This window comes from Dysidea avara, chromosome 7 (genome assembly GCF_963678975.1).
Source record: "Dysidea avara chromosome 7, odDysAvar1.4, whole genome shotgun sequence".
Classification (NCBI taxonomy): Eukaryota; Metazoa; Porifera; class Demospongiae; order Dictyoceratida; family Dysideidae; genus Dysidea; species Dysidea avara.
The window spans coordinates 5,313,618-5,340,335 of NC_089278.1; the positions used below are offsets into that span (position 1 = coordinate 5,313,618).

Below are 26,718 nucleotides of genomic sequence, written 5' to 3' on the forward strand. Positions count from 1 at the left end.
CCTAGGATTTAGCTAATTATAAAAGCGATGAAATCCTTACTGAGTCACTACACCTGTTGAACAGGTATTACTCTTCTGAGGAAACTTTGTTTCAAAAAGCAATCCAAACTCAGGTATATTTGTAGAGATATTTGTGGTATGTGACTATGACTATCAAGACACCAAATTTAGCTAAATCAAATTTTTTGATTTTGTTATTTTCAAAACCTTAGATTTGGTACAAAAATTAGGCATTTTAAGGATCATAGGAAAAAAGTAAAGAAACAAGGGAGGTCACCTACACCTGCAGATACTAGTGGACATTTAATCCCTAAAGCTATCCCTGAATGAAGTAGGGATTAAATGGCCACTAGTAGTTATATCTGCAGGTGTAGGTGACCTCCCTTGTTTCTCTACTTTTCTCGATGATTCCTGTATTTATTATTTATTATTAACACTTTGCAGCGACCAGCACTGAAGGTCTGACAGCAACTTTTGTGCTGCAGTCTTAGGATTACCTACATTTTTCCTTATACTTGTTTGTTTACTTTATTTTGTAACACAGTTATGACTGGTGAACCCACGTGTACCACATCAAAAAAGAATGATGCCAGAGTTAATGTTTTTATCTGAATGCGTACCCCAATTATCAATTGCTGACTTGAAAGTGAAGTGACCAGTATGTCTTACTTTCAGCCCATTATACAGTGTTACAAATGAAGAACAGTAGGAGAAGTGCCTCTGCAATCAATCCAGTCACCATGGGAAATACAGATAATTCCTGTTTAGAAGCCATAATGTGCTAGCACAAATTTACACCTTGGGCTGTCAGCAAAAAGAAATAGGACACAAAGGAGGAAAAGGTAATTCCATGATGCATGCATTGTAGACACCTGTCTGGCTGAAGCGACATCAAACATTGAAAAAATTAAGCCCATATAGCCTTAGCTGTTAACAAGTTATGCTTGTCTGAAGGCATCAGGCAGGCAGATATAGCTATAGTGGGGAAGTTAGTCAATAGAAAATTCCACTGAATATTTTTTTTTAATTTTGTAGCAATCATTTAGAGTCATACTGAAGGCACTTTTTGGCTCTAACCAATACTACCAAGGTGCCAGGAAGCTACCAGATATAATGATAAATGAGGAACCTTACAGGCTTTCTGATATTTCCTGTTTAATTAATAAAAAAGGGAAGCTGGTTTTTGGGTGACATATTTTGGCCAGAAAAACCTAAAATTCCATGATCCCTATTATACAGTACTACCATGCTGTATGATAAAGCATATACTGTTAGCTGGTCTCTATATATCAACGCATCAAGTATAATAGACTTTGCAGTCTAATCATTTAGTTTTTTAGTGCATGCCTATACTGTCTGTGGTAGCTACTGGTACTATCATAATCACACACCATGACACCAGCAGCTTATTCAATAGTACTGTATAGTAGGGACCACAAAGGAGTAGGTATGTCCCATGAAAAGACATCACCCAAAAACTAGCCTCACTTTTCCCTGACGACAATGAAGTTATTTGTTAGGTAAAACTAAGCTCAAACAAACCTTCAGATTGACCTGAAATGCTTTCAACAAGTTGCTATGAAATTTTAAAAAATAATTATTAAACAGATTTTTCTAGTGACTGACTGACTGACTGAGTAACTGACTGATACCTCCAGACAAGCGTAACTCGATAACAGCTAAGGCTACGGGCTTGACTTTTTCACAGTTCGATGTCGCTTTGGCCCGAGAGGTGCCTTTTGGCATACCGCAGTACGTACAATGCATTCTTCATGGACTTACCAGTGTTCTCCTTTGTGTCCCATTCATTTTTGCTGACATCGCAAAACGTTTCAATTTGGCGGTAGAATGTGATGGCTTCCCTTCGTAACGGAAAATTGTCCGCATTTTTCATAGTGGCTACTTTAATTGCAGAGATGCTTTTTGAACAGTTCTTGATTCATAATGCTGTGTAACAGGTTGAACATAGCTGACAACGAAGCATAATGGATATTTCAGTTTTCAGACGATAATTGATATATAGTTGGGGTGAGTGGCACCATTTCTTTCTTTTGATGCAGTATTCATGGGTTCACCAGTCACTATTTTACAAAAAAAGTTAACAAATAAGTACACAAAAAAATTTGGAATTTTCAACTAGAGTAGGGACCATACCATATTACTGAAACAAGCTGGAGTAGTGCACGATATTAAATCACAGTAAAACAATAAGAAATATTGTGCCTGGTATCTTGAGCACAATAAGGATATGACACTTCTTATTGTTTTACAGTGATTTAATATCATGCGCTACTCCAGCTTGTTTCAGTACTTTTATCGATGTGCTATGGTCCCTACTCTAGTTGAAAATTCCAAAAATTTTTGTGTACTTGTCTGCTACTGTATACATATAGTTAGTATTTGGTTGACTATTAAATGGCACTTCATAAGTGTGGTGAAACTTCAGGTGCAACCTCCAAGATTAAAATTTCAGGGGTACTATAGTAGTCATGTAAACTGTTGCAGGGGGTTTTCTGAAGTTTCCACAGTAGTACCGTTAAGTAGAGATCACCCCAAAAATTTCATGTGCCACCCAAAATTTCACCTCTGGACTAGAGACATCTTACGCTATGAAAATAACCTTTACGGAATAGTACTAGTCCACACAATATAACAAAACACAGGTAGCTGGATATGGAATTTTTAAAATCGCCAAAACTCAACTTTTAGTCTCACTGCCTGCCTGACCACAGTCGCAAGGCTAGAGGCCAAACAAATATCTTCACTCAGGCTGCTTGTCTTCTTCATCCAACGAAACCATATTGAGGCATTAATTTTCTGTATCAACACTTTCTTTCAGCAGCATATTTAGATGCCACAGAATTATTTCAGAGCCTTCAGAAGTGCTTCAGTCCTGGTGCTACTATAAGAGGTATACTAGCTAGATATCTGCAATTTCGGGATTGGCATCCAGTTTGTGATGGGTTTGCGACCACACCCATCAATAAAGATCTAGGTGGACTAATAGCGATAGAGTATGGACACCACACCTCTTAACAATCTAGCTATTTACTTAAAAGTAAACAAGATTACCTCACCCCTTGTTGGTCAAACTACCCCTTGGCTGACTCGAGATACTCTAATACAACAGTCACTCTAATACAACAGTCATGTGCGATATTCTAATAGAACAGTCACAAGTTACACTGTAGCTAGCTTTGCTACAACGAATAACTAAACAAATTAGAATTGTTAATTTAAAAATGAAGTAGGGATCTATGTAATAAAAAGTAGTGAAACTCGAGATGAATGATGGTATTACAACATAGCTCAGTGGGAAAGTCTCTACTTTGGCACATTAGCTATAACAATTATTTTGTTCAGTGCCAAAGTAATGTGCCAAAGTAGGACTTTCCCACCAAGCTATGTTGTAATACCATCATTCATCTCTTGTTTCACTACTTTTTATTACATAGATCCCTACTTCATTTTTAAATTAACAATTTTTTTAAAATACTAGTAATTTATTAGATAAATCAATGAAATCATACTTGAATATTTCAGAGAGTCTAACTTTCAAACCTTTCCTTTCCCCAGATATCCTAATAATTGCCTATACTGATTTCGGTCACCCCAAACTTTAATAACCTTCCTCATCCTATATGCACTTAATATGTCTTTTTTCAGTGATTGTATATCAAACAAGATATATATGCAGGTCATTAGTGTAAACTGTAGCATTCTCAGCTTTGTGGTATGATTCAGCTAATAATAACTACATCTAGATCACAGAGATAAACACTTTTCTACCATACTTCATGCACATCATTGCTTTGTAACTAGACAAAGCCACTAGTTTGCCCTTTATTTGTACACGTATGAGAGGGACACACCTCAACATACATAGTTACAGGTGGAACAAAGCAAAATGGCTATGTTGCTTTTCAATAATTGATAGTTAGGACACATGTCCAGATGAACAATTAAGTTAATGATTTGTCTGGGGTGCCTTCCTTTCTTTTGACATAGTATACATGGGTTCACCAGTCATATATAAGTTATGTTACTTTAAAAGGTTTTTAAACATGTATGCACCAGTAGGTATCATAAAAATAAAAGTATATCATGAAACAAGGAAAGTTGCCTACAACTGCGCTATACTAGTGGACATTTAACCCCTATTTCAGTTTTGGCTATACTATTGACAAGTTATTTACATGACTGAGGTAGGAATAAGATAAACAAATAAATAATGGCAGGTGTAAGTGAACCTCCTTTGTTTCATTTATTCATAAAATTTCTAATGTTGGAAGAATTGTTTTTTTTTTGCTGTATAAATGTTCAGAAGGAAGGGATAAGTATATACTATTTATTATATAGTTGTTCATCTTCTTATAGTTGCTGAGTAATCCTAAATCTGAGGAAGTTTTGAGTGAGCTTTCTGATGAACTACTGCCCAACCTCCGTTGCCTGCTCAATAAAGATGTTGGCAGTGAAGGGTGTGAGGAGCTAATTAAAATTTTACAAAGATTAACTTCGTAAGAATATTATAATTGTTAAAAGTCGACTGTTTAGATGCTTTGCTTGTAGTTTGTGCTATATACAGAATTCCCCACATGAGAATCACTCTCAGAATCAAAAAATACTGTATAATTCAGGTGGGTATAATCAGCTATATTGTGTAGTTCTTAGTCTATTTGCTCTCAACAGGAGTGTACACAGATACTTTAAATCTTGTGTTAGGAGAGGAATATCAAAGCAAGAGAACTGAAATCACCGAACATAGTAATGAGCACAAGATACTATCAACATGTTTACATTTTTTAAAAGCATTAGCAAGGTAAACTATTATTAATTATAATTTTTTGTTGTAAAATTGGCTGGCTAGAAATCACAAAGTTATACAAGAACAACTTTTTGATTGCATGGATGACCTGTTGGAATTAGACTGTGCAACACCAGAAGTGGCTGAGTTGCTAATTGAGGTGTGTTCACTTAATCATAATACTATCAATGAAGTCAATGCTATTTCAGGTGTTTACTGGAGGTAAAGAGATCTGCTTGAGAATTAGTGAAAAACAAATAGATAAAATATTTAAATTAATTGTAAAGAGTGAGCATAGTGGTCGTCCAGAGTTGCTAGAAATGCTTCAAGCTGTAGTAAAGGTGTGTTATGAATTGGTACACAAATATATCTTAACTGTTGTGATATTTAAAGGCAGAAGACATTGGTCTTCCCTTGAAACGCAATCAAACACTTGTCATAAAATATTTTAATTTGAGTAGAGACAAATTTTGTGATGAATTTCTTGGAAGGAGTCCAGAGAAGGAACAGATGAGGTACAAGCAGTGCTATCACATGTAGCAATAATCATCATTGCATTGTTATCTTAGAGGAAAACTTCTCCAAGCAGAAGATTCTGATTATAATCTGTGTGTGCTTTTAAGAGTGATCAGCTTGCTTGCTACTTGCTGTGAAGGAAAGAATCTTTTCATTGAATCACTTTGTCAAAATGTTATATCAATTGATGAAATAATGAAGGTATGATCAAGTTTTAGTACTTTTATTATACACTTTTCTTTGGTAGATTTTGAATGATTATAAACTGGAATGTTATCATAAGCAACCATTTGTGTCCTTTCTATTGTGGGTTTATATCAACACTGGAAAAGATCTCACTTTGACTGGAAGCAAGCAACTTTCTCATAGCAAGTATGTACTCTTCCGTACTAGTGCACGTTTAATCCCTACTTCTATCATGGCTATACTATCGGCAAGCCATTAGACTGAAATAGGGATTAAATGTACACTATATAGCTACAGGTGTAGGCTTATTAACCCTTGGGGTGTGTGTGCGGCTCTGTGTGAATTTGTTATCACTTTAACTGCTGCGTACTTCGTTTATAGGTTGAAAACAAGGTGCCATTCGGCTTCTCTTGATGAGTTTAACAAATGAAATGTGTCGGATTGTTCCAAAAATGCTTTATTCAAAAGTTATGGCAATATTTTCAGTTTGTTTTGGCCTTCTTCACTTCTTGATGAACTCTTGATGTACAAAAGTGACGGCAATACATTCTTTTCAACCATAGTAGTGTATTGCATCTAGTGATACTCCACTGATTCAGATGAGGATTCGACGGACTCGGGAGGAAATTTTGAAATCTTTAAGATTTCAAGATTTCCATAATATCTTAATTATCGTTAACCTTGTCCAGATTTTACCAGTGATCTACAACATTCTCAACAACATTTCAGGCTTCTTGCAGATCCCTCGGATTTAGATTGAAGCTTTTTGGCTCTTTAAATTAATGAGCCTTCATGGATCACGTGCGCGTGGTCAGTAACCCTATATGGTAAAAATACAGTGTACCATAAATGTAGGAAACACGAGGTAGACTCTCTCTTTATCACGTGATCACATAATGACGTACACACATTAATAGAATTACTTAATGTTACAAGTATGTATGAATGTAAAGCAAGTGTTACAGTTTACTGTTCCTACACCTCCCCCCAAGCATTGGTGCCACAGGGGAGCACCAATGCCGATATCATTCGGGCCAGCTGGGGTCTTCAATAAGTCTTGCAGGTGGTCTGTGGGGTTGCACAGAGTGTCGTATCTCAGCTGGAGGCTGTGGCGGTGGTCTTGGAGATGTTGGTGGGGAGACATGTGAAGCATTTGTTCTTCTATCATGTGACAGGGAGGGTGGTTGAAGTGAAGCTGGTGTATGGCATCTGAGGAAGCGGCGATTACGGACAAGGATTCTTCCACTTTGTGTCTTGACAAAGTACCTGCGATTAGGTTCTATACTGACAACTATTCCGTATATGTCCCACAGCTTTGTTTGTTGGTTTTGTAAGACTACCCTTGAATGTCAGGAAGCGAATGAGCATGGGTGTCATAAAATTCCTTAGATTGGGCTAACGTCTCAGTGGCTTGTTGTTCAGCTTCTTGAGTGCTCTTCTGCCACTCTGGTGCAAACGATTGGCGGTGTGCTGATATACTGTCCTGTATAGGATGTCCAAACAATTTCTGGGCTGGAGAGGTGCCATCCTTAAGTGTAGGTGTATTACGGTATTGGAGAAGGGAACGACACAATCGGTCTTCATTGAGGTGACGATGATCCCATGAGACTGCCAGAATCTTCTTTGTTGATTTTACCGTGGCTTCTATCTTGCCGTTATTCTGTGGGTATCATGTTGATGAGGTGTTGTGTGTGAAACCCCATTACGTTGCAAAGTTTCTGAATGCGTGGGCTGTAAATTGTGGTCCCCCATCCGACCATAGAATGTCAGGTACTGATGTGCGACAAAATGCTTGCCTTAATGCTGTGATAAGGTGGTGTGTAGTAGAGTTATGACCCATTGGAATAATCTCTGGCCAATCCGTGTGACAGTCTATGATGATCAAGAATTGGCGTCCACCATAGCTACAGTAATCAACTGCAATTTCCTGAAAAGGACGAAGTGGCTTTGGTTTCTGCATCAGTGGCTCTTTGGGATGAGAAGGTAGGTGATCTTGGCACAACTGGCAAGATAAAATAATCCACACAAAAGCAGCCAAGCTGTGAAAAAATGGTGCGGCCTTAAAAAGCCTGGGTGAAAAAAGTTGTGAAATCAAAGGTGGCGGCCAAGAAATGGCTGCAATGATAATAAATTTTAACAATGCACACAGCCATTATTAAAATTTTTAGCATTAACATCATTGCAGCCAATTCTTGGCCGCCACCTTTGATTTCACAACTTTTTTCACCCAGGCTTTTTAAGGCCGCACCATTTTTTCAAAGCTTGGCTGCTTTTGTGTGGATTTCACTCCTTTTTGTACTTTACAAGGCCCCAAAACCAGCCTATGGCTGACTTTGAGGTTTGTCTTTACTCACATTTCTTCTTTTCTATGTAGATACAATGATGATTATTGAAGACAGACTTATAAATGTATTTCATTGCATGATTTAATTCAATATTTGATAATATTATTGTAATACTCTAATAGAGTGCACATTTTTTTTGAGGACTTCTAATAGAACATACATAGAATGTTCTAGAACAGTCTAGAACTTCTATTGGTAGATCTATGAAATTATTACAAACGTTTGACTATAAGCAGATTTCAACTAGAAATTTCATTTATAAAGCAGAAATTAAGTAAGGTGATCAGTCAAGGTAGCAGTGGTTCAGTGGTTAAGGATGGAGGTGCTAGGTATGGAGGTCCCTGGTTCGAACTCTGGTAAGTTGTTTTTTTTCGACATTTTTTGCACACCTTTTTTACCCCGTGGTGACTGCTCTATTAGAGTATCTCGATCCCGCGATTTTACACTTGCTTAGTTTTTGCTTTATAACTTTGTCGCTGTAACTCTATTGCTATTCAAACTATCAAAAGGCACTGCTACGATGATCAGCCTATCTACACACCAATTTTCAAGTTATTTCTATGCTTGGTTTACCCTGTAGCCGTGACAGAAGTTTGATCTGTTTTTAGGTGAATAAACGTCCATAACTCCTTGAATACTACTCAGACTTACCACAAACTTGGTACGTGAATCCACCGTTACAAGTTCTTAATTTGTGCCAAAGATCGAGGCAATCGAGTTACACGTTTGCATTTTATAGCAATTTTTGCAAAGTGTGCGAAAAGAAATCGAAGCTCCCGTAGCCCCCCGTACGGCATAAGAAGAAAAAAACGAAGAAATTAAAACAAAATTTTGGACGCCCATATCTCGCAAATGGCTGTTGCTAATTTAATCTAATTTGCTGTGTGGCGTACCCTACCTGGGGGACAGCTATAATGCAAAAATAGTGTGCTTTGGAGAAGAGGCCATGGAGCTATGCATGCGTGAAAAAGTTGTTTTCTTTCTTCCTGTAAATATACTCACGGTGTGGTCGCCGGCTTTCTTGGCCGCACGACACACTACCGTGTGTCTTGATGTTATCAATATCATTATCGATTCCTGGCCAGTAGACAGTTAACCGTGCACACTGTTTAGTACGAACTGCCCCCTGGTGCGATTCATGCAGGTCAGATAGTACTTGCTGTCTCATTGTGGTGGGGATTAACAAACGGCACCCGTGGACAATAAAGCCACCATCTATGCTAAGATGTTCTCGTACATTCCAGAATCATCTGCAGGACTCTGGAAGCTGTTGTCGATAATCTGGGAATCCTTTGAGAATTATCTCCCTCAGCTGTTGATATTCTGGGTTATTGGCTGCGTTATCTTGTAGTTCTTGTAAGCGTGTGGTGGTGAGAGGCTCTGAACCTGACAGAGCTCTAATCTCGGCTGTTGATAATTCAGGGTTGTGTTGGCTATCATACTCTGCTAGTGAGTCTTCAACAAGAGGGTTGCTAACAGGGTTGCGGCAGGAGCACAGTGACTGCTACCTTTAGTCCATTGTGTGGTAAAGTGGTATCCCATCAAGCGAGACTTAAGGCATTGCAACCTAGGGTTCTCTACCTCATCCAAGCGACGTGTATTAAGGATCGGGATCAGTGGGTTATGATCTGTTGTTATAAGAAAATGCTGTAGGTCTGCTAAGAATACTCTACACTTGGTGATTGCCCAACAGACAGCAAGCATTTCCAACTCAATCACTGCGTATCATGTTTCTGCATCGGATAAGAATTGAGATCCTACTTGAACCAGGTTCCATTCATCTCCAGTCTTCTGTTGTAGAACAAATCCGAGGCCTTGTCTACTGGCATTCGTACTTAACCTTGTCGGTTTGTTCATGTCAAAGAAAGACAGCAGTAGTGAGGTAGTCAGGGATGTTTTGATGTTTGTGAAAGATTCCTGATAATGATTAGACCCTAAGAATTTATTTTTTTGTTCTGAGCAGTGGTCTGAGAGGTGTCAACAGTGATGCCAGAGTGTGACAGTTGGTTGTCTAGACCCATGAAGGAGCGCAAGTCGGACCTGATCGTAGTACTTGGTAATTGCTTCTGTGATAGATGGGTCTACTTTGTATCCATGTGATGATGGCTGAATCCTGCAAAGGTGACTTGAGCTTTTAAGAACTGGCACTTCTCCATGTTCAGTGCAATGTTGTTCTCCACACACCGCTGCAAGAATTGCTCCACGTGCTTAACATGGTCTGTGACATTGTTGTCATAGATTACAAAATCATCAACAATGCGTCTGAACCCTGACAACCCACTGAAGGCTTCAGTCATTCTCCGGTTGTAATGCTCAGAAATTGAGGAGATGCCATAGGGGGTCTGTAGGTATTTATATCTACTGAATGGTGTTATGAATGTGGTCAATGCTTGGCTGTCTGCATCTAATGGGCATTGATGGTAGCCCTTAAGTGCGTTGAGAACAGTGAATATCTTTGTGTCACTGGTGGCAATGTCAGCCATGGCATGGCTTGGGCAGGGGTGAGGGATAGGTATCTTTCTTGGATGACGAAGCAGTTGAGATGTGATAGGTCCACACACATGCGAATGTTCTACGAATGCTTCTTTGGTGTGACTACAATTGGTGTACACCATGTTGTGGCCTCGGTGATTGGAACGATTACGTTCTGTGACTCCAGGAGGTCTAGCTTAGCTTTTAATTTGTCGCAATAAGCGAACGGTATTGTGCGCGGTGTGTGTACACAGAAGGGTTTGGCATTTGCTGCTAGACAGATATGGAACTCTTCCCCCTGCATGATTCTGATCTGGCCGTCAAACACTGTGGGGTATTTATTGATCATTGCACCAACTTCTGCTTTACTGGGTGTTGTGTTGACGGTCTCGATGTCATTAGTAGGTGTCATGGAAGGTGCAAAGATTGGTGTTGGTTGGGGGTACTGTGAGGGCAATATGCTGAGGCTTCTTGCTGCCTTCCAGGACATGATGACCCCTGATACTTGTGAGTAAATGTGCATGTCTTCCTTGTGCTGCCTTCCCTGTAGGTGAAATGTTATAGGTATTTTGCCTATTGGCTGCATGCTATGGCCATCTGCTGTACGGGGGATGACCTCTGACGGTAAGAGGTTGAGGGGGTGTTCCTTAAGCAACTGTAGAAGCTGTGGTCCAGCTGCTGAAATGTCAGCTGGTAGGGCTAGTGTATCACATGAGCCATTGGCAGAGCAGATACGAACTTCAATGGTGGGTGCTGACTCAGTGGCGGTGATCTGTGTGATGATGTCTAGCTGATGCTGCTGATGATCCTCAGTCTATGTTGTCTGTACAGGTTTAGCAGAGACTGGTGGTGGGGGTCGGAGTAGTGTGGCTTTCTTAGCCCGACATACCCTGGCAAAGTGTCCCACCTTGTTGCAGTGATGACAGATTTGTTCATATGCTGGGCAGCATACTTGACCCCCAATGTGTGGCTTCGACCCACACCCTGGGCAGACCACTGGTGGGCTGAGTAGTTGGTGGCTGTTGCCGTTGTTTAATTGCCAAAACAGCTCCAGGGTTTGCACTGTTCATTTCACTCCGCTGTTTCTTAGTGACTTCCTGTGCCCTACACTTGGTTATGGCAGTATCCAATGTCAAGTTTGATTACTTCAGTAGATTCTCAGTGACATCACCATTGAGAGAACCTTCAATTATCTGGTCTCGTATGCTTTTTTGCATATAATGCTCTGAGCAGAAGCCACATGTCTTTGCTAGCTCACATAAGGAGACCAAGAAATCGTCAAAGCTCTCACCAGGTTGTCAGTGTAGTTTACGTCGCTCTACGGATTCATTGATATGATCATCAATATGGCGCTTTATTGCTGTAATGATGGCAGATGGGTCTTGCTTTTGCTCCGTAGTGAGACCAAGATTATTAACAATAGCGAGGGTTTCTCATAACAAATACTTGTACCTTGGTTGCTGCAGACTCCTCTGCCAGCCCTGAGAGGGTACAGTACGATTCCCATTGGTCTTTCCACACCTCAAAATCGGACCCTCTGTCTACTTGTATGTCGAGCTTGGGCAAGTCAGTTTGCCGGAACATGTATGGCATCATCTCCGGGTGGTTCTGTGTCAGTCTACAAGGGAGCACGCGACAGAAATGACTACAAATTGCTTAAAATCACCTTTACAGGTGCCTTGACTGGCACAGGGATATAGTCTGGTGGTTCCTTTCAGTTGCTGAATAGCGGTAAGTCGCGGCTGCTCAGTTTTGGACTGCTCGCAGCGCCATGTAGGAAACACGAGATAGACTCTCTTTTTATCACATGATCACATAATGACGTATACACATTAACAGAATTACTTAATGTTACAAGTATGTATATACGCATGTAAAGCAAGTGTTACAGTTTACTGTTCCTACAATAAAGGGCTAGTACTAAGGTCCACATGTAGCATGTTGTCACACAAAGACTAAGTTACTACGCTATTTAGCTGCTGTTTGTTTTGTGAAAATTGGAGCCAAAGTAAGTTGTTCATTAGGTACAAATTGTATTTTTATACTTGGTTTGTGTGTTAATTGAGGTGATAATCAAGCCAAAGCTGATCCACATGTTGCCACCTGGCACAACAGTCCATATTTTCATTCAACTTCCCCGAGGGTTTTGCACAATAGTGCTTAATTTTTATTTCATTACTTTCATATATAAATTTTTATGACTCCTATTTGAATTTAAATTATACATGTTGTATTTCACTTACAGAGAAATGTGGAAGTATTTAGAACATGTTAACATAATGCTGAATGGAGTTGTACAAGTGATAATGGATTTACCAAGATCTGAAGTGGTACCCCTAATCCTGAGTAATAATCCTCACATCTGCAGAAGAGTAAAGAGTCTAACAGGACACAAGAATGCAAAGACTTCCCAGTACAATGTACCATTTGTCACAAATCAAGATGGTGAACTAAACTCAAATGTTCTCATATATGTCTTGGAAGGAATAGTGCCATTGATAAAGGTTTGACTTTTATGTGAGGCACCATGTATTGTGGAAGAGGAAAATTTCTATATATATAAACATTTATACATCGGACACTTTATTGGCTCTGCACATATTGTATATATGCAGGTTCTCATGGCTTATCCCTTTCTACATAGGGTTATTACACCAAACTCTTTGATTCTGATCAACATACGCGTGTGGTTTATGAGATCCAAATGTCAGCCAGTATAGCCAGTGTATTATTGGTGAGTGGTTTAAACATGAGATGATGAGGGTTAATAACAATGATTTATAGAAATTGGCTGATGTTATGACAACTAACAATTTCCTTACCTCACAAGAGCAGTGGAGGATGCTATCCGGTGCCATTATTACAGTGATATCTCATGACTGTTATACTGAAGAAATGATTGCCGTAGATATTGAAGTAAGTTAACATTAATGCATGACTGTTATTTTGAAATTGATATTAGATCAAGGCCAGATTTAATCGATGCATTGATAGCTATCAAAGTGTTGCAGTGAGTGACACTATGAAGGTCAGCAATCACATTGTTAGTTAACATGTATAAATATGTATGTACGTATTCCCACAGCAATACTTAGAACAGTATGAACAAGAACTAACACTAAATGAGGACTTCAACAATTTTGTACGCAATTTTCAGTTAGCTTATTGGGGTCCTAATAAAGCTCAGCACCAAATCAATTCAAATTATGATGCTGGTCAGACAGTTAAACTCACTAAATAATTTTTATGATGTGATTCCATACAGAGTATTGTGAGAATGTAGAGGATTTTGAGCAAAAAGACATTGAATGGCTACCTTTGGGACCAAAACACCAACAACATACTGCTTGCTTTGTCAAGTATGCATTTAAGAAAATGTGCTGGTCATTCTTTACTTTTTTAGCCGTCAGCATGATGAGACTACTGTTCTTCCAGTCACAGACAGGATCATAGATTATTTACTGTAGGCTAAATAGCTAAGTTATAGAAATATGTACTATTGTGTATAGAATATCATCCAATACTTTTGGGAGCTTGAGTGAAAGTGAACGGCTTGCTCAGGAATTGAATAACATCAAGTACATACAACTACTGAGAACTATTGTTCATAATGAAATTAAACATATTGACCCTAAGCTAAGGGAGGAAGGAAGTAACCCTCAAGAATTTAGAACGTAAGGGCTGCACCATCCTTGTATTTTTACTTGAGCTTTTAAAATTAATGTAGACAATCTGAACGTGTTCAAGCAGTGCAAAACCAAATACAAGAACTTGGACAGGGATCCACAATAACTAGAGTACGTTCGGGTTGCAAACAATGTGTTCTATATTAACATTCCATAGCTGATGAAACTACTTTTGCACCCCAATAATAAAATTTCTGATGAAGTTTTGGTACTATCAACCATCCTTGTCTATAGTGGCAATCACAAGATTCAGGTATCCTTTACTTATTAGACATAAGCATAAATTCATGGTGAACATTGTTTTTAGGAAAGTTTTTGCTCTCACTTTCTGGAAACTAGAGAAGAAAGCTTCTTTATCAGTTTGCACAAGCGCTTGGAACATGCAACAGCTAGTGACAATGAAAGGAGAGTGCTACTTGAACAATTTAAATTTAAGCACGATGAACAGGATCTACTTGTTAGTATACATGATAACTGGTAGAAAATTTTACGTGTTTTATCACAGATAAACACGTATACAATATATGCTGTACAATATGGATTTAGTAGAGCTTCTCAGGTAATCTTAATGAATAACTATGGTGGTATACTAATGCCATATACATTGTAGAAATCGTTTGCAGCTTCTAGGGCTAAGAGGTTGAGTTCTGTGGAGGAAGATCCACTTGTTGGAATATCTCCAAAGGAAACACTTATTAAAAATGTAAGCAGTTGCTCTAAAAATCGTGTTAAGAGGTGATTTATCCTAGACTGAGGAATTTGAAATGAGCGAAATTAGACGAGGAATGAGAAAGTCACCAATTTCACGACACCCATGGAGAAAATTTGTAAGAACATTGGATATTCAGCACCTAACTGTTCCAGAGGTACGCATGTTGCTATGCTAAGAAATGTCTGTCAATTTAAATTGAATTTAGTACAAGCCTGGTGTTAGAACTGCATTATCTGAAATAAAGCGCCAAAAAGATGAAGAAAGAAAGCAAAAAGATGAAGAAAAAGGACAACAGGATGAAGAGAAAAAAGTATGCTAACAGTGCTACATATTCATGTGCTATCAAACTGTATGCGTTCTCAGAAACCAGCTGTGCACATGCACACTCAACTTGAAAGTCTGCAGTTTAGAGACACTTCCTATATTGAAATAACTTTACGTTTCCTTGGCTGTTTGTGTGATGGTCAAAACAGAATCATGCAGAACTACTTTCGAGAGCAGCGTGACAACATCAAGACAATTAACCTTGTATCTGAAACCTGCATTTTTCTGCAATCATTTTATGTGAAAGTGACTAAAGAGAATATTGACTTGATTACTGAAGTATTGTTAACACTTATTGAGATGTGTGTGGTAAGATTGTTGTCACTGTGTCATGCCATTTATGACCAATACATTTAGGGGAACTATGCCAACCAAGTTGTAATATATAATCATCAAATAATTGACATCATAAATCGCATTATTCAGACCACAGTGATCCGCAATTGCACACTATCCAAGGTACATTCTAATATTGTTTTATGGTAATGATGGTGATAACTAAATAGGTACTAAAACTAAAGGCTGCAGCCGTTGATGTTTTAGAAATGATGTTAGAAGAAACCCATCCAAAGTCACAAGACCTGGCAGTCAGTGTTCATAAGACAGTTGATATAGAGGCTCTTCACAGCACTCTGGCTTATTTTTATTACCTTAGACAGGATGGGACAATAGTCAGTTTTTATGTGCAATAAATAAGATCTGTTATCTTAGTATTCTTACAGAAAACATTAGGACTTGATGACAATGCTGAGAGAGCTGCTTTCACAACATATCATATATTAGTTCATATGGCAGATTTTCCTAATATTTCTTTGGATCAAATGAGTAGGATATAAATGTTTTTTAAAATACATTTTACAATTTTTCTCTCTTGTAAGAACCTGAAAAACCCACTGATTCAAAAGATGTGACTAAACAGAAACGTTATTCAGAGATTACAGAAGCTTGGTCATTTTGCGAAAAGCAGTCCAAGTGTATCGAGGTACTATACAAGGATAATGAAGGCCAAACAACACTGGCAAAAGTACATTTCAGAGTTCAAGTATGCATGTTGTATTGCTATGTAAGTAGCTGCTATGCTAATATGTGGGTAGGATAAACTGTCTGGTGAGATCAAGGAAAAGGTGAAAGTTCATGTAAACCGTGAATCTCCTGAAGACAAAATTAGAGATTTTACTAAATGGATGGATTCAGTTAAAAGAGAAGTTAAACACTTAGTAAGTATGTCTGGCAGTTCTAACTGACTTGTCAATCACTTCTACCCACAAGAACTACTTACGTGCTCATTGGTACACACACATCTTTGTGAGACATATGTAAGTGGCTACACATTGCAAGTGATAGCTACCATAAACCAACTCTATACAGTCGTTGGCGCAATCATGCAGTCTTTCTGTGGACTCTACTGATGAATGTTTTACTGGTGATAGCGTGGAACACTGGATCTCCCGAAAGGTTTGCTGTCTCGTTAATTCTGGTGCTTTTCATTTTGCATTACTGTAGGAGATCAAATGGTATGGAGATTGCTGTACCATCTGTGCCTCAGCAAGAAGACAATCAGTGGTTCTTTTCTTATGTACTTTACATTGGTGGAGGCATTCATCTACTGATGAGTCTTGTGATGACCATTTCATATTTTCTCATCAATGGATCCAACTTTGTCATGCCAAGGGTTTTTAATCAAATGTAAGTCTAATGTTTTGTAGCAATGATGTCATCTGAAGTTTCATTTAGCCTTAACCGTGAAATTACTCCATCTTATTCTGATCAAAATTTCTTTGGGCTGAAGACAATGTATTACATCGTAAGACACATATTTTGTGTTAGAATTCAATATTATCTGCTGCTGTGCAGGTATTTGTATTGTGTTCAGCAGTGTCACTGTATTTCTATGGCTATTTTTACTGCATTTGTTTGTTCCACATTGTGGTTGACAATGACATCTTACAACGTGTGCTGAGGTCTGTCACCAAGAATGGTAAACAGCTACACTCTTTAGTTGATTACAGTAACTACAGAGTGTGATTTTTATGTAGGCAGCTCACTGCTGTGGGTAGCTGCACTTGGTTTGATAGTGATCTATGTTTATGCTGTGGGTACATTTGCTTTCATGCCTAATGACTTCGATGACAATGATGGAGATGTGGCTCTCTTCTGTGGCACTCTCTTTGAATGCTTTGTCACTGTGCTAGACTATGGCTTACTGGATACTATAGGATTGGTATGTGAGTTAGGGGTACATACATGGTGTAATTTTGTCTTGATCTTTTTTGTAGACTATATCGTTGCCAGCAAATATAAAGGATGCCACTCTCAGAACAATTTTCTATGACCTCACCTTCTTCATCATTGTGACCACCATTGGTCTGAATATTGTGTTTGGTATTATTGTGGATACATTCTCTGAACTGAGGGATGAAAGGGTATCTAATATTGCTCCGTATGATAGACATTTAATATATATGTGTGCATGCTTCTAGTACCACATTGAGCAAGACAAAAAAGGGTTTTGTTTTATATGCAACATTGCCAACTTTGATTTTGAAAGGAGAGCTAAGGTATAAAATGATTTTATACATACCACCTCTAAATTTTAAAACTAAAATCATAGGGATTTGATCACCATGTAAAGAAAGAACACAGCATGTGGAACTACATCTACTATTCTCTATACTTGGACAAGATTGACATCAGTGACCACACTGCAATTGAAAGTTATGTGTACACCCAGGTATGATACTTTCTATAGATATTATTTTGTATTATTGACAGTTACTATTGTGCAGATAAAAGACGGTGACACAGACTACTTTCCATTATTTAAAGCACGCAGTTTACAGGAAAAGGAAGACGACACTTTAAATGAGCTTGCCGAACTTAAAAGATTAATGACAATCATAGTAGAACATCATCAAGAAGAGGTACATTGTATGCATGCAATAATGTGAGCTCACTTTACTGATGCTATGCATGCACATCTATACATGTAGCAAAGAAATGCAGTGATTCGTAAGAACAGGGAAGATCATGCTGAATGGAAAAGAAGGCACTTGGAACAAACTGATGAGGTGTCTGTTATTTGACTAGCTACAGAACATGTTTAGCTGCACACACATTTTAACTTCATTACAGTTCTATGGAACATTATAGGCATATCGGTTTTTATAATTACATGCATAACTTCTACAGGATCATTGTGTTAATACAGTATGTACGTAGCTTATAACAACACACTGAGAGACTATACAATTATGATTACATTTAGGGATCATAGAAAAGAAAGTAAGGAAACAAGGGAGGTCGCCTACACCTGCAGATATACTATAGTGAACATTTAACAGTCTTGGTCTTGGGTATAGACTGAATTAGGGTGTTTCCTTACTTTTTTCTATGATCCGTAATCGAAGTTAACATTCCTAATTTTTCCTTAAACTAGTTTTACAACAATTATAGAAGCGTATGTATAATAGCTGCTCTAATATTGTCAATTACAACTTTGACTGTGTTCTCTTGATTGGAGGGGCCATTCACCTATTTAATGGTCATTTTGTATCTCTTCACAAAGTTTGCCTTTCCAAAAAAGTAGTTCGTAAATATGTGTATGTATATACATAGTCTCTATGCAAAAAATAGGTTTCAGACAAAAAGGCATTCAACCTACTTAATGTTTGGGATGAGATTCTTGTATTACATTAGTGGCATTGTTGTCCAAGATGTTTGTGGTAAGAGTACCACAAATTCATGGCAAGGCCTAGGTCCTACTAGGCCCACTGCTAATTATTTTTTTGCTGAAATTTAATATATTGCAAAAGCAGCCAAGCTGTAAAAAGGGTGTAGCCTAATGCACAGCCATTATTGGCATTAGCTAACATCATTGCAGCAATTTTTTGGCCACCACCTTTGATTTCACAACTTTCACCCAGGCTGTAGACCTTTTTTTACAGCTTGGCTGTTTCCTTCCCGAAGTTTGCTTCTTTTATATCCCAAAGCTGGCCATAAGCTGGCACATGCACATCTACAGATACACAGAAATTTACAATATTGTATTATAGTTTGACTATTCATTAATATTTTTGTAATACATATTCTAATAGAGTGCACATTTTTTGAGAATATAGCATGGCATACATCTATGAAATTATATACTTTTTACTATTAAGTGGATTTTAACTAAAACTTTAATTTATAAAGTAGAAATTAAGTGAGCTAAACACTGTTTCAATGTATGATGGGAGTTAGGTGTGGAGGTCCCCTGGTTCAAACCGTGGACGAAATTTTCATGCACTCTTTTTCACTATAATAATAACTTCATCAACTAATGTCAAATTTTGTCCTGCCAAATTCTTTCCACCGCATGTGCATGCAATTACATAGCCTGTGTAAAATAAAGTACAATGCCTATTGCTTTAGTTGCTTGTGCAGGATAGCTATGGAAAACAACCTAATCAGATGACGTTATTAGTACTGAGATTCTTATACATAATTATTATTTTTAGTTGTTCATGTAGAAAGGAGGAACCACATCAAATCAGATGAACCATGGTTAGCCCTGAAATATATTACTCTTACAGTTTTCAGCATGCCAACATATGCATTATACAAGAAACATCATTGTATACTATAACAGTGCATATACATGCAGTCAGCAATTAGAGAGTTAGTAGACATCAATTTTAACAGTTTCTGTGATCCCCTTCAGCTGAACAGAGTTGCATGTCACCACAAGTTTATGCCTTCCCCTTTTGCCCTTTGTAGGAGTCAGGGTGAACTTCTGCTCAACTTTCCTACCAGCAGGCACAGAACTAGGAATAAGCATAACATCTCAATACAAGCATCTTTAATGATCAACTTACTCTGTGCTTTTGACAATATCTGGTTTCATAAGACCAGTTCCCTCCACAATCCATTCAATGTTAGTTAAAGTTGTGTTCAATGGGTTATCAAAGAAAGCAACCACATCAAAGGGTTCCCCTATACAAAACATGTTGCACGTGAAGCTGTGTATATGAGGGTAAATGACTGGAGCGTCGACTCCCTTATAATACCGATCATTTATGACAAAAGAAAAGTACCTAGATAATTTTTGTTGAGCACACAAGCGGTGACATAAGCATGTACCTGCTACTAAAGGTAGCTTAGTGGGAGGATATGTCCTCCAAAATTTTTACAATTCTAAGAAAATGCATAAACATCTATGTTGTGGTAAGATGCATACATGAGAAAGTATTGACCATAGATTGTGACACTGCTTCAAACCTGTTGAATGCTATCACTACGACCTTATGTGTGTTCAACAGATACTTACCTTTCTTAGCTTTGTTGGAGCCACTGGGAAAAGAGAATGACAAGTCTGGTAAGGCAAACTGCTGTGTTGTCATTCCCACCCAGTACTGTTCCTTCTCCTTGATATTGGCAAATGCTGTGCACTGTAGCATAGCCTGGCCAGACAACTTTCCCTCATATTCCTTGTCACTAAGTGTGAACTGGATGGTAACTGTAAAATCATTGTGGACTGTTAACCCAGCTGTTATTTTCTGCTTATTTGTATGTGTGTAGATGCACCTATGATATATGTATAAACAGAAACTCTCACCTTCACCACTACTCCTGCTCACAGTCTTGCTTGTCTTCATCTCCTTGAGCAAAGCTCCAACACTACCTGTGTAGGTGACTGAATTAGCCTTCATCACCAGATCGACTGTCATGTTCTCTGATTCCACAGTCTTCATAGTGAGAGTGAAAGTGCATGACTTTCCAATAGGAACACTTTGCTCAGTTGAAAAGGTAAACTTAACGTCAGTGGTAGGCCTTGTAGAAGCTGTAGCTCTCTCTTCCAACGAGCCCTCTTCATGCTTGTACTCCAGTGTGATGTCTTCAAGCTCATCTTTGCCAACCTTTTTCATAGCAATGAAGGACCCAACTGTTGTGGTATCTGAATCAATTACTGTAGACTTTCCATTTATTTCTACATGGTAGAGAACATCTGCGTTGACTTCAGCTATCACAAACTGGTTATCGTATTTTAGATCTTTGCCCTCTTTAATGGCTTGTACAGATGCAGGACCAGTGACCATTGTCCAAGAGTAGTAGCTGATTTCTTGTGGGGTGGCATCTACTGCTTGCCAGCCAGTTGCCGTGAAGATCAGGTCTAGTCATCCAGGCATCCACCCAAACATGGTAATTCCTGCATAAGCACAGTATTATAATGTGTCATGCCAAGAAAGCTGGTGTGTATATTGACAGAAAAAAATAAAATGCAATTTTCACACATATGCATTTCTGTGGTTCCTTCTCTGAATTGGAAAATATTTTGAAGTGAAGATAGGTAGGGAAGCCACATGCTGAATTTAAGTGAAATTGTTTTAGCCATTTTTTATATATAGGTGTGACCAAACCTTCATTGTTTTTCTTTTTAGGCGTCTAGATTGTTCACCTTTTAGGGGTCTAGATTGTTCACCTTTTAGGGGTCTAGATTGTTCATCTTTTAGGGGTCTAGATTGTTCACCTTTTTACAACTTTGCACAAACACTCCTTGAAATTAATATCACTGCAACCATTTCTTAGCTGTCAGCGATGATTTTGTAAACCTGGGCTTTTGAAAGCTGCATCCTTTATTTACAGCCTGGCTGTGTTGGAATGGATATTTGTATATACTTTTAATGCGCTCTTCATTTTAAAGCACTGTTAACATATCTACAGACTGATGATGGTGGCAGTGTGACAAAAAATCGGACTATATATTAATTGTTTATAACTTTGTAAATGTTAGTGAATTCACACCAAATTTGGTAGGTATACTTCTGGTTTAGATGCTAATAGAACAGTCATCCAGACTTTATAAAAGTATGGACAAAAATGTTATACAGTTGTGAAGCTGTAAAAATTTCACATTGTGTGTTGTATTAAAAGTTTGAAAAAAGTTTTCCATTAAATATGAAATGAATCTTCGGTCACTCATGAATAACTGAAATCCATATGTACACTGGCTTGCAGATACACATACCAGATGGAGTCAGAACTTTTGTCTTCCAGAAAATTCCAGTACTTATCATAGTAGAGGTCAATAGTCTTATTTGCTTCAGTATCATGTGCTGAACCATATGTAGTGATGAGACGTACTGGAATTCCCACACCTCTCAACACTACCAGAAACACAATAACAGTATCACGGTACACGCAGTGTTCGAGATGTTGGTACCTGTAGTCAGTGTTCCACCAAACACCCAACACTGAGCATACTTGACTGGCTGCTTGGTCTTCATGTATTCTGTCAGAATTGCCTCACTACCACTCCAAGCTGTAGGGTCAGTACCATCAGCATAAGCAGCTTCACTGCTTGCCCATTTTCCCCATAACACACCATTGTCTCCATCATTATTAACCTACAATAATCGCAGTAGCATACATAGTTTTAAAAAAGAATATAGTTATTACACAAGTTTCGTATGCATTTTAGTAAAGCAATGAGTCATTGGCAACCTCTGTCAATTAACTTATTGTTGTTACAAATTTCTGATAGCCAACTTACCATTTCAGCCAAAGCTCTTGATACAAATATGGGGCTCTGTCTTTCAGCTGTGTACAAGCCTTTCTCATCAAGTAGAAACAGAGTTGCCTCCAAACACACTTCTTCCAGCTAATATAAAGTGGTCATCAATGTGACAATGTATACAATACATATCTGTAAACAGGACAAAAAACCTATTTAGCATTTAAATTTTATGTGCATGTTCTAACATGATAAAAGCAAAAATTAAGCCTCTTTGTTCAGCAACCTAGTTGCTGTTGTGCTCCTGTAAGCAACTGCCATGTTACGCTTACCTACCTAACCCCATTTCCTATTGTACCACAGAAAATACAAGTACTATATTTAGTCAAAAGTACTTCGAGCTGTGCAAAGTACACAAAAGCAAACAGAAAGTGTACAAATACTAACTACTAGCTCTGACTTATATCTGATATATGTTAGGTTCATGAACCTGTGCAAAGTTCCAGTGCCAAATGTGTTTATATTGATTTGTCCCACCCCAAATCATTCCAGTCTGATTCAATACGTACTCGTCTCGCTTGTCTTCAGATTCCATATACACACTGCTATCTATAAAAAGATGCAGCCTTGATAATACACATCACAGCCAGTCCTTATATTTGAGTTCTGTGGATCAGTTTCATTAAAATTGTCTCTGTAAACAACAGTTCAAAGCACATTCCCAGTTTAACAGACTGGCATGATACTTATACCGTATGCCTACACTGCTATATATGTACTACATAGCTATGATTATACATATATCCACCTCTGACACTTCAGCAATTAGTTCTAGTAGCATTTCAAATTGCTAAATTCGACTTTTTAATCCCTCCTTTTTCCTCTTTTTGATAAACTTTGAGACAATCATATAGAATGTGTTTGCAAAACTATTAGCTAAGAGTAAAACTTTGATTTAAAGTTATCATAAATGGTTATTAGCTGATGGTTGATGGTTTTATGTATATAGCCGGGATTTTCTCAGTGCCAGATTCAAAGGGGGGAATGTGCCCCCCTCCAAAAAAAGTCTATACACAAGATCGAGATACTCTAAGGCCATACCTATATGATCTTATGTTGCGCGGGCAAAATTATTTTAAATTTGGGTAGGTAGGTCGGTTTGAAAATGAAAATGATAAAAATTTTAAACACAAGCATACAAAATGCAAATAATGAATGTAGCTATGATAGTACATACACAGTTAAAAATCAGTCTAGGTTTCATACTCTTCTAGTAGCATCAGATTTAAACATAAATCACCAAAAGAGCCATCGTATTCTACAATTTTAGAGCATTGGATGATCTTCAATGGTCCTTTTTGGACTATATCACGAGGGTGTTTGTGTTGTCTTTAATTAAGAACACGCGATCCGCACACGTGATTTTCAAAATTATTTCATTTGAAGAAAAATGCAGTCGGTTGGGCCCGTGCAACATAAGATCAAATAGGTATGGCCTAATAGAGCAGTCAGTCAAATACTCTAATAGAACAGTCACCGTATGTAACACTCTTAAGAATCTTCCAGTTACTGTTGAGCATGAAAACTTGCATCTGCAGTACCAAGCCATGGGCACACTTCCTGCAAGATTTTTTACAATTTGGTCTTTTTGTAGCTAACATTATGACTTAGTATTATATAGCTACCCACTATCCTGGTCAAGGTACACCCTCATTGTCAAACCCTGGATCCTCTACTGAAACTGCTGGCTCAGTATCTGTACCTTAGTGCAACTAACTAACAAACCAATAACTTACTACCAACCTCTGTCCCATGGATTAAACAGGATTACCAGTTGCTTCATAGCATTATGCGGTGAATAACCCTACGTCCAGCCTCAACCTCCACCCAGAAATCATACACACCAATGGGGGCCATCATTGGGAAGAGTAACAGAGATAGCAATCTCTGTGTCACTTATGCTCTTCATCTCTGCTTTCCATAAGTAATAGTACTGTCTGACTCTTCTCCCAATTCTAGACACAAACTTTGTCCCATTAACAACACGAGGCCTGTATCCCCGGCTTAAGTTAGCATCAATGGAGTAGGTTCTGATATCAAATGGTTTAGACAACTTGACATGAAACGTGAAAGCGTTTCCCTATCGAAGTACGACGTATTTTTGTGTATCGTACAGGTCGCTGTGATGTGCAGCAGTGTTGGCAGTAGCTTGGAGGTCAAGATCCAAGATCTCCATATCTGTATAATCAACGAACAGGAACAGGCTGTAGCTAAATCCTGGCTATATAGCGTCTTACCGATATGATGTCTAACGCTGTTCTGAGCATTATGACATTCCTTTCACCGTTGCGTCATTTTTGTCCTGCAACCAACTTCCGCCCTGACCTGAGAACCGAATTTACGGAAATTACCTAGAAGTCACATCATATTTTTATTTTATAATGTAAGGCCAATGAAACTTGATTAGCAGTTTCGCGTCATCGCCCGCTTGCTTTTGATACACCCGCGTGGAATTTCATTATTGGTATTTCAGATCGAAATACTCTAATAGAACAGTCACTTTTACTCTAATAGAGCAATCAGCTATATTCTAATGGAAAAATCACTTGTTATAGATTAGTAACATACTTTAACTATTTAATGTGTGTTGTGCTTTTGGAAAAATAATGAATAATAACCGCCCGTCCGCATCAAATTTCAAAAATCTGAGCGAGAAACTGGTAATCAAGTTTCATTGGCCTAATGCAAGTTCAGAAAGAGTACGGGTGACTAGCTTATATAGTTAAAATAGAGATGGGGACCAGGGCCGCCCAGAGAAATTAAGGGGCCCAGGGCAAAGAGTTAAAGTGGGGGCCCTTCACCCAAGTTGTAAGGTGAAGACCAAAAAAAAAAAAAAAAAAAAGATCACAACCTGCTGGCAATGACAATAACTACCCATCACCAACCATATCTCCTTATCTATAAGCTTGCTACACTGCTCCTCTGAAGAATACTTTGACTGCTCTATTAGAGTATTTAGATCTGACTGCTCTATTAGAGTATATCCATCTTTTAAACAGGTATTCGGGGGGCCCTTCATGGGGCCTCTTGGGGCCCCTTTCAGGCTGGGGCCCGGGGCAAAATTCCCCAGTTTCCCCCCCCCCCTCCCCCTGTGGGCGGCCCTGATGGGGACTAGCTCATAGGGATTGAATATACAATCTATATATCTAGCTTGCTGGGGTGTTCTTTCAATGAGAGGGTAGCTTGCCGCAGTTAATGTTAGTCTGTTGTATATGAAATGTGCAGAAGAGCAAACATGGCTTGTGTAGCTAATACATAGTTACCAGATGTGCTGGTGGAACTGTCATTGTGGGATTGAACACTGTGACCCGCTGTAGCTAATCATGACATGGAAGAGCACTAAACCAGGACTCTTGATAATCAGCTTTGAAATATATTAGCAGTGTTGGGCAAGTTACTTTGTAAAAGTAACTAGTTACATATTACATATTACTTGCAACTGAACTATTTAGTTACAGTTACATATTACCCATAAAATAAAGTAACTGTAATAATATTACATATTATATTACTTTGTGTCCACAGCCTTAAGCTGTCACGTGTGAAACTACCACCTTATCACGTGACATGATTGCGTTGTTGGACAATGTGCAAATCTTGGTTATAAGTAAGAAGCTAGTGAATAAGCTTCATTCAGTAGGCCTCGTTACTTCGTTATGGTTAGGCGTTACTCAGAGGATTACTAACGAGATTAGTAACTTCGTTACTTTTAATAATAATATTACGTCATATTAGACTCGTTACAGTAATTATATTACTTAGGTAACGCGTTACGTTTGTAAGTAAAGTATCTTGCGTTATATTACCTGTTTTCATAGCGCATTTCGTTATATTACTTTGTTACCACAAAAGTAATAATATTACATAACGCGTTACATAAGTAGCGCGTTACTCCCAACACTGTATATTAAACTTGTAAACTATGACCTTATATACCATGGTGGATGCATGGTCAGTATCAGAAATTGAAATGTTAAAAAAATAAACTTGTAAACTATGACCTATATACCACGGAAAATATACCACACATCTTTCTCTGGCAGTATATATAGTTTTGAATGTTATTCATTAGATCATGTTTGTGTGCAAGAAGTATCCAGTACAGCTGCATCCAAATAAGCCTG

At 38.2% G+C, this 26,718-nt stretch overlaps 1 protein-coding gene and 1 pseudogene across 1 annotated transcript in view; one reads left to right on the plus strand and one right to left on the minus strand.

Moving 5' to 3' along the window:
- LOC136260598 (inositol 1,4,5-trisphosphate-gated calcium channel ITPR1-like) overlaps positions 1-18,255 on the plus strand; it is a 34,422-nt gene extending 16,167 nt beyond the window's left edge. Inside the window, exons 35-75 of the mRNA XM_066054394.1 lie at positions 6-113; positions 4,378-4,517; positions 4,570-4,637; positions 4,690-4,819; positions 4,868-4,964; positions 5,014-5,145; positions 5,198-5,319; positions 5,374-5,521; positions 5,568-5,692; positions 12,569-12,827; positions 12,968-13,057; positions 13,108-13,239; positions 13,286-13,351; positions 13,409-13,538; positions 13,589-13,682; positions 13,727-13,786; positions 13,833-13,997; positions 14,051-14,120; positions 14,167-14,262; positions 14,317-14,466; positions 14,515-14,568; positions 14,620-14,712; positions 14,759-14,875; positions 14,927-15,031; positions 15,085-15,354; positions 15,403-15,504; positions 15,552-15,716; positions 15,768-15,870; positions 15,924-16,087; positions 16,140-16,262; positions 16,315-16,361; positions 16,414-16,500; positions 16,549-16,731; positions 16,780-16,849; positions 16,900-17,023; positions 17,082-17,266; positions 17,322-17,468; positions 17,526-17,603; positions 17,657-17,776; positions 17,832-17,966; positions 18,036-18,255. Of these exons, the coding sequence (XP_065910466.1) occupies positions 6-113; positions 4,378-4,517; positions 4,570-4,637; positions 4,690-4,819; positions 4,868-4,964; positions 5,014-5,145; positions 5,198-5,319; positions 5,374-5,521; positions 5,568-5,692; positions 12,569-12,827; positions 12,968-13,057; positions 13,108-13,239; positions 13,286-13,351; positions 13,409-13,538; positions 13,589-13,682; positions 13,727-13,786; positions 13,833-13,997; positions 14,051-14,120; positions 14,167-14,262; positions 14,317-14,466; positions 14,515-14,568; positions 14,620-14,712; positions 14,759-14,875; positions 14,927-15,031; positions 15,085-15,354; positions 15,403-15,504; positions 15,552-15,716; positions 15,768-15,870; positions 15,924-16,087; positions 16,140-16,262; positions 16,315-16,361; positions 16,414-16,500; positions 16,549-16,731; positions 16,780-16,849; positions 16,900-17,023; positions 17,082-17,266; positions 17,322-17,468; positions 17,526-17,603; positions 17,657-17,776; positions 17,832-17,966; positions 18,036-18,128 (4,947 nt within the window). The 3' untranslated portion in view covers positions 18,129-18,255. The remainder of the gene's footprint in view (positions 1-5; positions 114-4,377; positions 4,518-4,569; positions 4,638-4,689; positions 4,820-4,867; positions 4,965-5,013; positions 5,146-5,197; positions 5,320-5,373; positions 5,522-5,567; positions 5,693-12,568; positions 12,828-12,967; positions 13,058-13,107; positions 13,240-13,285; positions 13,352-13,408; positions 13,539-13,588; positions 13,683-13,726; positions 13,787-13,832; positions 13,998-14,050; positions 14,121-14,166; positions 14,263-14,316; positions 14,467-14,514; positions 14,569-14,619; positions 14,713-14,758; positions 14,876-14,926; positions 15,032-15,084; positions 15,355-15,402; positions 15,505-15,551; positions 15,717-15,767; positions 15,871-15,923; positions 16,088-16,139; positions 16,263-16,314; positions 16,362-16,413; positions 16,501-16,548; positions 16,732-16,779; positions 16,850-16,899; positions 17,024-17,081; positions 17,267-17,321; positions 17,469-17,525; positions 17,604-17,656; positions 17,777-17,831; positions 17,967-18,035) is intronic.
- A 1,294-nt stretch (positions 18,256-19,549) lies between these two features.
- Positions 19,550-25,079, minus strand: LOC136259967 (protein-glutamine gamma-glutamyltransferase K-like; annotated as a pseudogene).
- Positions 25,080-26,718: the final 1,639 nt, after the last annotated feature.